The sequence below is a fragment of the Rhynchophorus ferrugineus genome, unplaced genomic scaffold (assembly GCF_030347505.1).
Source record: "Rhynchophorus ferrugineus isolate W39M unplaced genomic scaffold, kcgeb_rfMv2 rfM3, whole genome shotgun sequence".
Lineage (NCBI taxonomy): Eukaryota > Metazoa > Arthropoda > Insecta > Coleoptera > Curculionidae > Rhynchophorus > Rhynchophorus ferrugineus.
Window position 1 is genome coordinate 5,940,604 of NW_027472582.1, and position 14,747 is coordinate 5,955,350.

General features: G+C 32.6%; 3 protein-coding genes across 3 annotated transcripts in view; 1 reads left to right on the plus strand and 2 right to left on the minus strand.

Annotated features, from left to right (window-relative positions):
• LOC143193783 (solute carrier family 2, facilitated glucose transporter member 8) overlaps window positions 1-14,747 on the minus strand; it is a 241,696-nt gene that overhangs the window by 100,256 nt on the left and 126,693 nt on the right. The window lies entirely within an intron of this gene.
• eIF4H1 (eukaryotic translation initiation factor 4H1) lies at window positions 262-7,504 on the plus strand. Its single transcript, XM_076400185.1, has 5 exons — window positions 262-556; window positions 749-1,038; window positions 1,310-1,464; window positions 1,521-1,710; window positions 5,844-7,504. The coding sequence occupies exons 1-5, from the start codon at window positions 519-521 to the stop codon at window positions 5,984-5,986; spliced, it is 816 nt and encodes a 271-aa protein (XP_076256300.1). The 5' UTR covers window positions 262-518; the 3' UTR covers window positions 5,987-7,504.
• Window positions 8,498-14,747, minus strand: part of Flo2 (flotillin-2) — a 374,194-nt gene continuing 367,944 nt past the window's right edge. The window contains exons 4-7 of the mRNA XM_076400168.1: window positions 11,406-11,525; window positions 11,138-11,352; window positions 9,885-10,068; window positions 8,498-9,830 (exon numbers count right to left, since the gene is read on the minus strand). Of these exons, the coding sequence (XP_076256283.1) occupies window positions 9,630-9,830; window positions 9,885-10,068; window positions 11,138-11,352; window positions 11,406-11,525 (720 nt within the window). The 3' untranslated portion in view covers window positions 8,498-9,629. The remainder of the gene's footprint in view (window positions 9,831-9,884; window positions 10,069-11,137; window positions 11,353-11,405; window positions 11,526-14,747) is intronic.

The window sequence follows — 14,747 nt, forward strand, 5'->3', positions numbered from 1 at the left end:
TAGCCACTAAAATGTTTTAATCCAAAATAGCTATCATAGAAAAAATGATAGCTATGATAACGCATTTCTTCATTATATTTTCTAGAAGAAGCAGGGTAGTCAAATTGGGAAAGATAATTATAAAATTACTTAGAAGTGTGGAAATAAATCAATCAATAATTTCAATGAAAATATGTTCTGCATTATTATTCAATTATAGGGATTATTGAAGAATGTCGATTTTGCTCGACTCTAAAAAATGTATTTCAAGCGGTGCCTATCATTATTAGACAGTTGGTAGGCCTGAGTTTGCTGTTTTTGAATTGGGGAGTTATAATTCAAAATTTTTATTGTAGAAGCATCATTTTGACGTTTTGTTCTAGTCTAGTTAATCGCTATCGTATAAAATTTTATCATATCTTTGTGAAGTGTGTGAAAAATTCTTTGTAAATATTGAAGCACTTAAAATGCAATGAGTTGTTGGCCATTATCCGGTGCCGCTTCTTATTAACCGCGCAAGCGCATAATTAGTCTAAAACATGGCCGGTCGCAGCGGTTATGATGATCGTGACAATAGGTAAATTTTGTTTTTTTCTAGTATGAATATAGCGTTGAAATATCGTTAAAACATCGCTAATGAGCCATAGAGATGGTTAATTCCGTCAGTGATATGTTTAATCGTATCTGTGCATTTTGCAAACGTAAAAAATGCGAAGTGATTTGTGACATCAAGGGGCGCACATGCTTTACAAAAAACTATTTATTTCAGGGATTACGGCGGCGGAGGTCGCCGTGGAGGCAGGAAACCTCTACCAACGGAACCTCCTTTTGTAGCGTACGTCGGAAACTTGCCCACTGGCGTAGTTCAGGGAGATGTCAACAAAATCTTTAATAAATTGCGAGTTAAAAATGTTAGATTGGTGATGGACAAGGAGACCGACAAATTTAAGGGTTTTTGTTATGTGGAATTCGAAACTGTGAGGGATTTAGAGGATGCTATATCATTAAACGGAGGAGTAGATGTAGATGGCAACGTGATAAAAATTGATGTTGCAGAAGGTACGTATGTACATGCATTGTACTACCTAAATTGAATGAACTAGAATGATATTATGCAAAATATTGTTTGAATTTCAAATCGTTTCCTAGTTTTTTTATTTTTTACTATATTCTTTTGTAATGATTAGATTTTATCAAACTTTAAGGAACATTGTAGTTTAAGACAGAATAAAAAAATTGAAGAGATAAAAATTAGTTGATGATTCATTGTGATTGAAAATAATCACGACACTATTTAATGTTTTAAAATAAATTTCAATCCCAATTTCAGGGAAACGTAATGATAGACCAGGTTTTGATAGAGGTGGCAGGGGAGGTGGAATGAACCGAAGAAGACCACCACATAACTCTTATAACGATGGAGATTTCGAACGGAGGACCGCTGGGGGCGGAGGCCCACCAAGAGGTGGTCCTGGTGGATTCCAAGTTAGTGAAATTGTGTGGGTGTTCATTGTAGGGCTGTTAAGAGATTGTTGTTTTAGGATGCTTCGAGGAGTGGTCATCGTGGCAACTATGGCAATTTTACCGGCGATGAGGGCGGTAATTGGAATCAACGAGGCGGCGCTAGGGGCGGTGGTGGTAACTTCGGAGGTCCGGCTGGTGGCGGCGGACGCCCTGGACGTCCAGGGGGTGAGCGAAAGTTTACGGAAGACATACCAAGTTCGGCAACTGGTAAATATATTTTCTTTTTCTTGTACACACACAAAAGTTTATCTGACTAGCATTATCCCAAATGAATATCTACTATCCCAAATGATTTATGTACATTGCAATTGTTTAAAATAAGTGAAGGTTAAATATTTGTGACCAACGAATTGTTTTGTGATAATCAGTGATTTGGTAATTATGTGATGTTTGTGCAGATAAGTAATGGCAATTAAGGCTTAATTGATTTTTAAAGTAATCATTAATAATTAAAGTGCTTTTAGCTGTTTGATATCAATTAAAATGCATTTATTTTTTTCTTTATTATTAAGAAAACCAAATGCTCATGAAGGTTCAGATTGAATTTTTTCATATAGTAGTATTTGATGGAGTAATAACCTCAAATCGAGATATAATTATAACGGTTATATACGTTATATTTTCCAGCATATTTCTTTTAACATTTAAGCATCTTTAATATGTAAAATGATTGTCTATTAAAAATTCTCTGACTTTTAATGGCCATAAAAATTAATGACAATATTTAAGAATTTTGTTGTTCATTTTATTCTCTTAAATAAATCTTTCTCAATTTCTTTTTCATTCGTTTTAAGTTGGGATAGCTTAGCTCAATTTTTTTTTTTGGTTCAATGTTGATTCATTGTTTCCTAATAAATTTTTCAAGGGATTTTTGAAAGAATTTATGCATTGTAATTGTTTGAGAAAATAAAGTTTAAATTTAATGGATTTATTTAAAAAAAAAGAAGTCTAGGAAAAATATTTGTATATGTATGTATAAGTATCACAACTTGGAATTTTTTTCGACAATGTAGTATGATGGCTCATCAGGTATGTGGTTGGCTGTCATTTCGTGATAAATGTTTTCTTTAAAATGCATCAGGGAAGTCGGTTTATTAACGGGAGTATTAGAGTTAGGCACACAGAAACGATCCGTAGGTATTAAATCAGGACTGTGTAGATGTCATTTTATATTATTTCTTCTAGTGATCAAATTACCAGGGAAAAAAAGAAATTTTGGGTTTGTTGTCTAAAAATGAAGTGATAGTTCTGTTTATGTGTATATTAAGTTGAAGTTTTGAACTTTTGAAAAAATCGAATTGTTTTGATTATTTTAAAACGCATTTTGTAATTTTTTCCTTGTTATTTTAGTTCTTGGATAATTGCTTCTATAATTTATTATCTCTGTAGCTATTTCGAAACTAGATCTTTACTTCTTTGTTTTGTTTAACTTCTTGACTTGATAGTTTAGCGTTATTGGTTAATTTTTTACCTTTCAACGTTGTTTTAATTAAATATGTGGATTTATATATTTTATTGATTATTATGTTAATATTGTTAATTTTTTTATAAAAACAAGGACATAGAGCAATTATGCGAGCCATTGATGAGTTCTGAGACGATGTTCTTCAATTTTGGGAATGTATTGGTGCACATAACATTTAAACATATTTAGAATTGTCTTGTGCATATAATTTTTAGTTAATTTGACTCTTACTCATGAAAATAATACAAACGAGACTATAGAGAACTTTTTTTTGAAATTTTTAATTATTTCTTTGTACATTAACTGTAGTCATCTGTTTCTGAATTTTGGGCAGGCAAGTATGGAGAGATTCTTTAAGAACGGATATGGCGTCGGTTAATACAATACTAATACAGGTCCTAGGGCTTCCAGCATTCTTTGCTATATTGTTTGTGTTTTGGAAGTATTTAACAGTAAATAATAGGATGAGACATTATTCACCCCAGATGTATCCCAACAGTCAATAATTTGGTCTTTTGTTTATTTATTCTCAGTAAGAATTTTTGAATCCCCAAAATTTATATCAGTGACCATCAGATTCGTTTGTCGGAAGTTTGTAGCGTCGGTTTTAAAATACTTTTCGCTTAATTGCATCCACTGCTTGGATTGGATGACAAGTTAGTTCGACGTAATTAATTGTAAGATGCCTGAAGAACGTCAATAATGTGTGTTCGTGAACGTGTTTAGATTTTAAAACAAATGGCAGTGTATCTAGTCGTAAATAGAGCGAAAATCAATAAAAAACGACAGTTCCGCTTTTAAAAGGTTTCTTTATAAATAACCGAATGCATACATTTTATCTACACAATCGCGATTCGATTGAATACGTGCTTGTTTTGTTCTACCCGATTCTTTGCGAGATCTTTGGAGGCTCATTTGTATTATATTCATTTCAGCACTTGCTCAGCCTATTTCTCATAGGCGTCTTACTATCTCATGTATGTTTAATTCAATTTTTCAACTGTTATCGCTTTCTTTCAAGCCGACGGTACTTCCTCCGTGAAAAATAAGGTTTCTCGTCCGTCTTGATCATTTCTGGTGTCATTTGTTGAGTCACCACTAAGAGGACTTGTCGCGCAGAACTGTTCATTCACATGTGCTCTAAACCAGCTTGACAGATTTCCACATCTGTTTACAAAATTAAAGGGAAGCGAACAACATATACTATATGATTGGCTCGTACCACGCATGCGTATTCAGTAGTTCACTTTGGCTTTGACATACAAGAAATTTCTAATCTAAATAAAATAATTGAAAAAAAATGTTATGAAAATATAATTTATCTCTTAATCTAATACATATATTATCGAAGGACTTAAACTACAATTACAAACACAGGTATAATAGTTTGTAGGTTAGATTTGTTTTGTTTACATTTAACTCTTTTACACACCATCCATGAGGTAGGGTTTCTAGGCGCTTTTTTTATGTAGTGGTATCCCCCTGGAGGCCTAATCCACCTAATTAACAATTCTATATATGAGAAACGTATTTTACTTTCATTCGAGAGCATATTTCCCATTTTACGTTTAGTCCTTGTTTCAATCAATGTCTCATCTAAATATAGAAATTGAAATAAATCTTCCTTCATTTTATTATATACTTCTAAAAATTGTATTGTTTTAAAAGCACTATTGTGAAGTTCCATTAGACCTCTTAGATACTTTTCAGACTAACAGTATCCTTTGAAATTATGTTGTATTAAATTATGTTTGTATTGAAAAATTACTCAGTGTTTTTAATACATTTCGTATACTTAATCTCTGATAGGGCTAACATCAAGCTGATCTTGATTCGTCACCTGCTTCGTATGAGTACGGATTTTTTTTTGGCGAATTAAAGATTTTTGATATTTTTAATTTTTTGAGTGACCCTGTCCATACTAATATTCAGTGCAGCTGCAAAACGGTAAAAATGTTTACCTCTAACGAATTTTACTGCCAAAAGGGGGGCTCCATTATCTCGTTTCTGCTCAAAGTTACTGATTAGAGAGTTAATAGCAGTGATTTAAAATTTATGAATACAAGCAAATCATTAAATAACGGTTGCCGATTTACAACCTCTTATCATTATTGTTTTGAATAATTTTGCATACGTTTAATAATCGAGCGACTTTGACAGGCTAGTTCGGTTACACGTTCGAACTTACCAGACAGCATTGTGTCGCCTTTCAGCTGGAATAAAATGAGAAAGAAACTATTGTCTGCTTCCAAAAGGAATTTACAAATTGCGACAGGCAATACATTAAACATCTTGATGATATATGTACAAAATTTCTTTGGATAAGCATGAATGGGCGTTATAACATCTACCGGCAGGACACCGACAACGATGTCGGTGGACCCGTAATCACACGTAAACAAATGAAACCCTTTCACACTCGCCGATATGTCGGTATCGTGTCGTTGCCGGCAACATGTCCACTCGTGTCGGTGCCGATTTTTATTGTGTACAGAAATATTTTTAAGGTTAAAGAGGAAAATGTCTAGCTTTAACTATGATATTGTAACACTAACCGAATTAGTAGAATCAAAGTCTTGTATGTGGGACAAGACTAATAAAAATAATAAAAAAAAACATATTTAGAGACAAAAGCTGTCAAGAAATATTTGAATATTTAGTGGACGGATATGACCAACTATCCCAAGGGAAAAAGAAAGTTTTTTTGTGTCACAAATATAGCAAGTACAATTTCTACAACTCCCGTCGGTATCCTGCCCGCGGATGTGAAAACGCCCATTACGTAGAATTGTCATAAAGTTGTTTTCCAAAAATAATCATCTAGCCCATTACGGATGAGTTTACAACGCATGATGAATGTGATTTTCTTTTGCAGATACTTCAGACAGACCCAGGTTGAAGCTGTTACCGCGAACGGTGAATGCCCCGATCAATAGCCTGGCGGAATCGTCACGAAACGCGGCAATATTCGGCGGTGCCAAACCCCGCGAGGAAAACTTGGCCGAAGCCCGGCAATGAGGCAGACTGAAACAGTCCCTCTCTTCATCCAAGGAATAAAACACGAGCAACATACCGATCGGTGAAGGGAGCGCGATTGATGATCGTTCGCGGGGTGAAGAGTACGGTGCGGTGTCCTAATAACAAAAACCGAACTGAGTAGCGGTTCGCACACACTCTCACACACATAGTATTCGATTCAGTCTGAGATAATACTGCGAGTATTTCGTTCTAACGGTATAATTCAGTTGTCCCCCTTCGTGGTGGTATTAACGAATGTCGCTTCCAAAACAGCTTTCGTTTCGCTAACGGTAACTCATCCGATGAATTGTACTCTTTACCCCGCACAACATCAAAGTGTGCGCGTACAATAAAAAAGCAAGCAGCGGAGTGCAGTAAATTTGCGGGAAAAATGGACTTAATGTTGTACCGTCGCACATACCGTTCAATCTTAATATATGTTTTATTTAACGTGTATTTTTTGATTTTTATTCATCATTATTTTCAGTTTAAACTCTTTCCGTAGAGCTGAACCCAACCGATATCGTTCCGCGTCTGTCCGGAGATTTCGAGCAAGTCATTTATCGTTTTATTCCAATTTCTTTGTTCGATTGTTATTGCAAGTGATAGTAGAGTGACACGTTTTCTTGTCCCCCTCCTCCTCCTCCTCCACAAAAGCGAATTCTTACCGATTATTCTTCAATTACGGGAAGGAGTCATTGTTCTAAACCAATTTTGCCAGTACAACGAAGACGTGGACCGTCTGCACGACCGTTGGATGCTTCGGGTGCTTTCAAACGGTCGTCTACGGCGACTCGATATGATACGATGCATTTTGTTTCAAGTCCGTTTGTTTTTATTGTTCGATTCCAGAGGCAATCAACGAATTCACTATTGGTAAGAATCTAAGTGTTTTATCGGTATCGTTTTCTGTCTCCTTCAGTTTTGTGTGTTGTTCTTGGCATTTACTTTTCTCGTATCGTTTCATCGCGCGCTACTTGATATTTTTCTATTAATTGTACGTTATATATTTTTTTAATCGATATAAAAAATATAAAATAAAAAAAAACGCGTCGATTTTTTCCAATTTGATATTGTTTACGCGGAATATGCAGCTCTTTGTTTATTTGCAATAACTGGTTTATTGTTGTTGATTGAGACAGTTTGCTATTGGACGGTTTAATCTCCTCCACCCTCCCCTCCTCATCGTTGTCATCATCCGCAATGCTTTTTTTCGATTAGTTCGTAAGGCAAAATTATTTGTTTTTTTTTCACCGGGTTTTCGGATATTGTCTGTTTTAACGGTTCTTTAGAAAAACTAAATCAGAAAAATAGGCGCTATTGTAAAATTTCACGGAATTTTTTTAAGTGTAACTATGTATTGTATATTTTGCCGGGAATTTTACGATTTGACATCAAAAAAAAAATTAAATAAAATAAATATAATGAATTAAATTAAAAGAACGGCACTCTTTTACACATATTGTGTAATTGTTGTCATATTGTACGATATATTAATAATAAATATTTCCAATTTAATAGTCTTTTTCTTTTGGCCACCAAACTTATAAAAAGTGGATCACTATACCTTATCAAGCAGAAAAAATGAATGATCAACGTCAACCCGTAAATAAAAACAAGAGAAGACTGATATCAATTAAAAATTATACGGTTTTCTGTATTACAACAAAAGTAAAATTAATAAACAGTAATAGTTATATTGGGCTTGCTGCATTTAAACATGTAAAAATTGAACTGGATGGCAGATAAACTTTATAAAAACTTACATAATATGTAATGTCACTTTGAAAAGTAATATGTGTTAAATGGTTGAAAACTAAGTATTAATTAACAATAAATAAACAATGAAACATTAGTTTTAATTCATTTCTATTTATTTATTTTTTACAATTGTTTATAGAACTAAAATTAATAGATATTGATATACACCCATATCAAACATTGCTTACTTAGAGTAATTCATTAACATGTCAATTTTTGACGTTAAAATAAGTAATGTCAAATTCTATAGTTGCTCTTATTGAGGTTAATTTTGAATTAAAATATTTCATAAATAAAATATGGTTGTCCCTAATACCTCCACTAGTTTTTTAAAAATATGACTATGTACGGTACATTTTGTCGACAATTTTACTGGTTAATATAATAATATACATTTTAGTTAATATAATAAAAATACATTAATATTAAATAAATGTCATTGTCAAGTCCTTAAATTAAAACAATCGAAGATCAAATCAAAAGAAATTTAAATGCAATTGCATGAAAATAATACAGTTTAATAATAATGTTGATATTTGTTGAATTTTTAAACATTATAGAAGCTTCGTATTGACAAGTGTTTTTTTAGTAGTATTGTTTGAAAACTTTATATTAAGAATTATAATGTTGAAAACACGTATTACTATATATATTTTAGATTAACAAATATGAAAATTGGAAAAAGCATTTTTCAGTGTCAACTATGACACAAAATATTTTGTATTGGGACTGGTATAAAGTAAACGACGATTTAATTACACACAATTTATTTTTTTATTATAATAAAAGCTAGACAAACAATGTGTAACACAGGTTTGTGGTGTTTCGCGAGAAAAGACTGACAGGCATAAAATAGAACTTCTTAACCAATCCTAATTATGTACTATGGTTAAGCTAAAAAATATCCTGGGCAAAGCGTTTTATAGGCTAAACATTAAACTCTTTACAACACTGAAAATATCAATATATGAAAACGTTACAATACACGGCAGTGAAAAAATGTACACACGATCTTCGTCTATTACAAGAAAATACATCTTTATTTGAACGAAACAAACTATGTACAAAAAAGGTGCGATTTCAAAGAACATTCATCTAAAAATAGGGTTGTCGAGAAATAAAATTTTACTACAAGTCTAATAAAACATTAAAAAGAACACCAGAGGAAAGAAATTAGGGGGTATTTGGGAGTAGAAAAATATTTCTCTCACTAATTTCTCGAGGCTACTATATATAATGTACAGAATCTCTCTCTATTTCGATTTTTTCTCAATTTTGCTATGAACACCATGATTTATTATATACGTTTTCGTTTTCACTAAAAGATTAATAATAATAAGAACAATAATAATACAAATTTGTTTCATAAAATAATATTAAATAAATAAATATGTTACAAATTGAAACTAAAAAACGGACAAAACGACAGACGTACTGGAATATTTTTATAAGTCACATTAGGTAAATGCTCAATGTTCAATTGTTTCCTATGACTTAAGGTAAAAGCTGGATTCATTATATATTGTTTAGCTCTGAAAACTGAACTGTGTTTTCTGGTAACAAATGATGAACGTCAAAATCTCTGTCGAAACTGGGACAGATATTTGGTCAGTTGTTTGACATTATGGCCTACTGTGATGTAGGTTGATGTACAACAATATATTGAAATATGACAATGTAGTGGAAGGTAATTTGTCGGATTTTCTATGTTTTTGTTTGTTTGAAGTAACAAAGAAAACATACCGTGAGTGTATAACAAGTATCTTTTATGATTGTAACTGGATATCGATTCGAAATTTGACAGGCGGAAAGCTACGGTTTAGAATGGCACAATATACTGTCAAATTTTGAATACCCTTTGTTTTGGGAGTGGGGTATTCGTTTAGTTTACAACAGTGGCGGTGTTTTGACTGGCTCCCGGAATTCTTCCCAATACTTTCGATAGGTCCACGCCGGTGAGAGCATTCACTGCTGGAGGAATCTGACCGACGAGACGGGTGATTTCACCCGTGGTGTTATCTTTACCACCGAGGAGGACGATTTCATCGGTTTTGGCCAACGGAGCAGCTACTTCAGCGGCGATCTATAACAAATAACATTAGATCGTTTAAGAATAACTATATACAATTTTATTTGCCTTTGGTAATGCCTCCAAGACAATACTCATGATAGCTGCGTCTCCGTACTGTTTATAAACGGTAGCCTTCATCTTCATCCTTTCGGCGTCAGCTTTACCAATGCTGGCGATGGCGGAAGCTTCCGCGGAACCAATCATTTTGATCTTCTCACTTTCGGCCTGAGCTTTTTGTACCGTTTGGGTCCTGAAAAATTTCAACATTTTAACTATTTAGTAGTTGTCTACTTTTTACTAGTTTCAGTCGCTATTTTTTGTTCGGCTGCTTCAGTCGTGTACTTTTAATTACTATTTTTGGATCTACTAGTTTCATTCGAATGATTTTTAACGTTCTGGCTCTGTCGTCCTAGCCACGACCTTGACAAAAATGTACCCAATTTATGCTTACATAGATTTATATGTAATATATATATTTTTTGATTTTTTTTGGTAGTTTGCATGTAAATAACAATATATTGTATATTAATATAGTAGCATTTTGGAACGATATTTTTCAAGATTGTTAATGTAATAGAGTAAAAGATCAAAATAGTGAATGATAAATAGTAAAATACTTTTTACTATTTTATGACAATAATAGGTAATATTTCGATTAATCTTTGGATTTTTGTTAAAAAATATTGCCGTTCAATAACAAATAAAGTATTTATTTTATTTAAAAAAGTTATAGTAGTTATTGTTCGATCATTTTTAATTATGTCATGGGATTAGTTTTTTTTTCTGATTAGGTATGTTTAATTTTTATGTAGTATTTATGGTTATTGTACATCTTTAGTTTTTAAATTATTGTATAAGTTCTATTTTATTTTCTATATTACAGTATATTATTTAAAAATAGGAACTAACATATTAAAATACGATAAAACAATTGTGGCGTATCATTTCATTCCATAGAAAAATTCCATTCCTTTTTACAGATCCACAGAATATACAAATAGAAAAGATTAAATAAAATGTAATACAATTTTTGTTATGAAATGAAAGGTGAACGAATACCTCAGTTATATATGTGGCAATATAAACTTTTTGAACAAAAAACAAAAAAGTAATGTGCAGCTCCAGAAAAGATGTAGATGAAAAGCATGGAGCACTAACATCATTTTAAATCCAAATCGCTAACAATATCGGTATTTGGTAAGGTCCTATAGTATCCACTATAGCGTAAATAGAGAGTCTCCCTAAGCCTCGGTTAATGGTATATACGATGATGATGATAGTGATGAAATATTCTGATAAGTATTTAAATAGTAACTAACCTCTTTCCTTCAGCTAACATTTGCATCTTGTAGCTCTCTGCTTCGGCCGGCAACCTGACCAAAGCGTTCAGTTCGCACTCCTTCCTCATAACCTCCTGCGTCTCGATCTCGATCTGCTTCTTCCTCTCCACCACCTCTATCTGGATCTCCTCGTTTCGAATCTTTTGACGGATCTTCGCGGCTTGCAACTCGTAGGCTAGCTGAGCTTGGGCTTTCTGAAACAAACGAGTTGGAGGTACGTGACGGACGGTGGAAGGGATGGACTCACGGCTGTATTGATTTCCTGGTCGAAGTTGGCTTTCTGGAGCTTGAACATTCGAGCATTGTCCTCGATTTTCGTGTCTGTGGAGTATTTTATGTCCATGGCGGATTTTTGACATTCAGCTTCCTGAAACCAATTGGTTAAGTATGAGATATGAAATTACCGGGTGTATTAAAAGTGTATCCGCGTGATTTGAAACATTTCCCTTTTTTTAATTTGTGTGTAAAAATATAGTATTTAACATAACCTAGTCACTGTCAAATCAAATATTAAACGAAAGAAATGTTAAGACAAAAGTTTTTCGAAACTGTCACATAATTACGTATAATGTATAATATAAGCTAAAATTAACTGTCCCATCAAATCTCAAAAAAACATTAAATGAAATATTAAGGTAGGCCAAGGAATTGTCTATGTCTGGAGAAACATAACTGGTATTCGGTAAACTTCGGTAGTTTCCGCCTGACGACATTGTCATTTGCAAGCAATCGACAGGTAGAATCTACTGAACTGGAACAGCCATTTTGGATTTGATCCTGGTACTGGTTGTGAGTTCTGTTTTGTAAGGTTAAGTATTTTGTTGATTTTAGTTTATTTGCATTGGTATTGTTTAATGTCATCGATTTGTTTGAATAATCTGAATATATAAATGAAGATTCATTCAATTTTTATTTTAATTTTGAAAATTGGGCTCAATTCTATACCGTATTCATTATATTTTAGGCATAGTTAATCCTGCGAAAGTAAAAGTACAGATAAATATAGCTCGATGTCCTTTATGTGAGTATATCTCATCAAAATCACTGCTCGTTAATCATATAGTCAATCAACAGCATTAAAATTGATTAAGAAACATTGAAGATTGGTTCGTTTTAAGGTTAGGGGTTCTTAATTTGATAAAAATATTACTACTTATAAATTTGAGCATAATCGATCAGGAATTCTTAAGAGTATATAAAAGGGCGAGTGGTGAGAAATATTAAAATCATATAAAAATATGATTGCAGACAAATTAGTTGCTAAAAAGCTTTATATAATATGCAGCAAGCAAACCAATTGAATTTAATAGGTACAAAGCATAAAAGAGTCACTAAAAAGTGTTGAAGCATGGGTAAATGAGGTCAAAAATACAAGATGTGTGTTATTTTAAAGAAATAAATAAATTTTATGCTAATAATAATAATAAATGAAGGACAATATGAATGTATGTTTAATGTATACGGATATAACCTACAAACTGGCTTAATGTATATCGTTGAATTGCATTTCTTGCTTTTATTGAATGAATTGAGAGATGGATTTCCATGCTGTTATGATATAATACTAAGTAATTTTAAAGATAAGTGGATGGTTGTGTTTTTATATATTAATACATAAAAATTAATAAATAATTATGTTTATAAAAGATTAAATAACTTAGATTAGGTCTAAATAATATAAACTTAGTATAAGTAAATAAATAAGTAAACTTAGTACTTGGTAATACTCTTCAAGTATACGAATACTTTACAAGAGCTATAACTTTTTGGTTTAGCTTTGTTATTGTAATGTTTATATATTGATAAATAATTAGATATAGTTTTATTTTCTCATTTTTGCTTTCAAAATTATTTTTAAATCAAACGTATTTATACGAGGGTCACTATTTATATTTCGGGAATAGGAAAAAAAAACAAATAGTTAAGCTGCGAATATATTTTTATTGTTTTTCAAAGTACTCGCCACGATGATCTACATTTTTGATACACTTTTGCATACGCTTAAACCAATTTTCAAAGCATTATTACATTCTAAATGAAGTATCTTCAAAACGTGATTTTTGAATGTTTCAATAGTTTCTTCGGGCTATGAAAATCGTTGACCACGCAGTTTATTCTTCACGGGAACAAAAAGAAGTCATTGGGTGCCAAATCAGGGCTGTACGGCGGATGACCCATCAATTTGATGTTTTGAGTGCTCTTGTTTTAGCCGAGGTGTGAGAGCTCGCATTGTCATGATGAAGAACAATCCGGCGTCTCTTGTTTGTTTTCTCCAATCAGAATTTATTGTTCTATGATCCTCTAGAGGCATTGTTGCAATATGACCAGTTTTCCCGAAGAATGAGGCCACCATTTTCTTTGAAGTGCTTCGTGTGCGAACAACTTTTGTTGGATTTGGTTCATCGCACGAAAATGTTCACGATTCAGTTCCATTTTTTGCCGATAAACAAATAGCGTCCGTGCGACAAAATGTTCTGAGTACGTATATCGTCAAAAATGTCAAACTTTACGATGGAACCGCCAGGGGGACTTACATGACAACAGTGTTGCCAATTTCCGAAATATAAATAGTGACCCTCGTAAAAGGTTCTCTATATTACATTTTTTATATTATAGGAGAAGAAAAATGGATCAAAACATTTTAACTCGAGCCTCAACAGAAATATTAAGTCCTATGATATAACCTAATTTGTGAATTAAATATAATTTACTCTATTTATTTAATATTCTTCAAAAGCATGTATAATTTTCAACAACTGACAACGCTGCAAATTCAAACCCTTGCGCGCATGCCGTTATTCTCCAGAATATTTTCAGTTACCATAAATTTGTTAAAACCTAGATGCGTAACATCAAAAAATCGGGAATTAAATTAGATAAACTGTTTATTCAATGTAATTACAGCACAGTATTTTGATGAATCCAATGAAAAAGCAATATACCATTTTATAGACCATATAATTATATAGCTGATATATACTGACGTTTAAAAGTTAATCCGACTGACGCGCTATTTGTAGCAAACTTCTCCAGAGACAATCTAATAAAACTACTAATCCGTCAATTTGCGACGGTTGCATAACGGAAAACCACCAACAAATTGGTTAATACGTATCGTACAAAGGGATGTAAAAGTAGGGCACAGTAGTTGTGGCACTTATATAATATCAAGATTAATATTATTCGTTATGTTATTCAACTTTATTTATTAAATAACAAACAAAAAATTATTTCATTTCTGTCATAGTCACAAAAAATTGGATTTTTCTCGAAGTAGGCGTCGTAATGTCATTGCATTTGTCACATGTGACAATATGCATTTTCTTGGAGTTTGTGACATTTTTTTCTAAATATAAACATATATTTGTTCGACTGGGAATAAATAATTCACTATAGGGAGGAAATATGTACAATCGATTTTTATTTACCAAAGAAAATTAAATATTAAGTCAAAAATAGACGGAGGAATTGGTTGAGTGACGTTAAGCTCTGTCTAGCTTTAACCATTGTGTTTGAACTACTGAATGACGTTTTTCTACGAACACTAATTTCGCGAAGTGGCGATTTAGCATGGCCAACCAGATCTTCG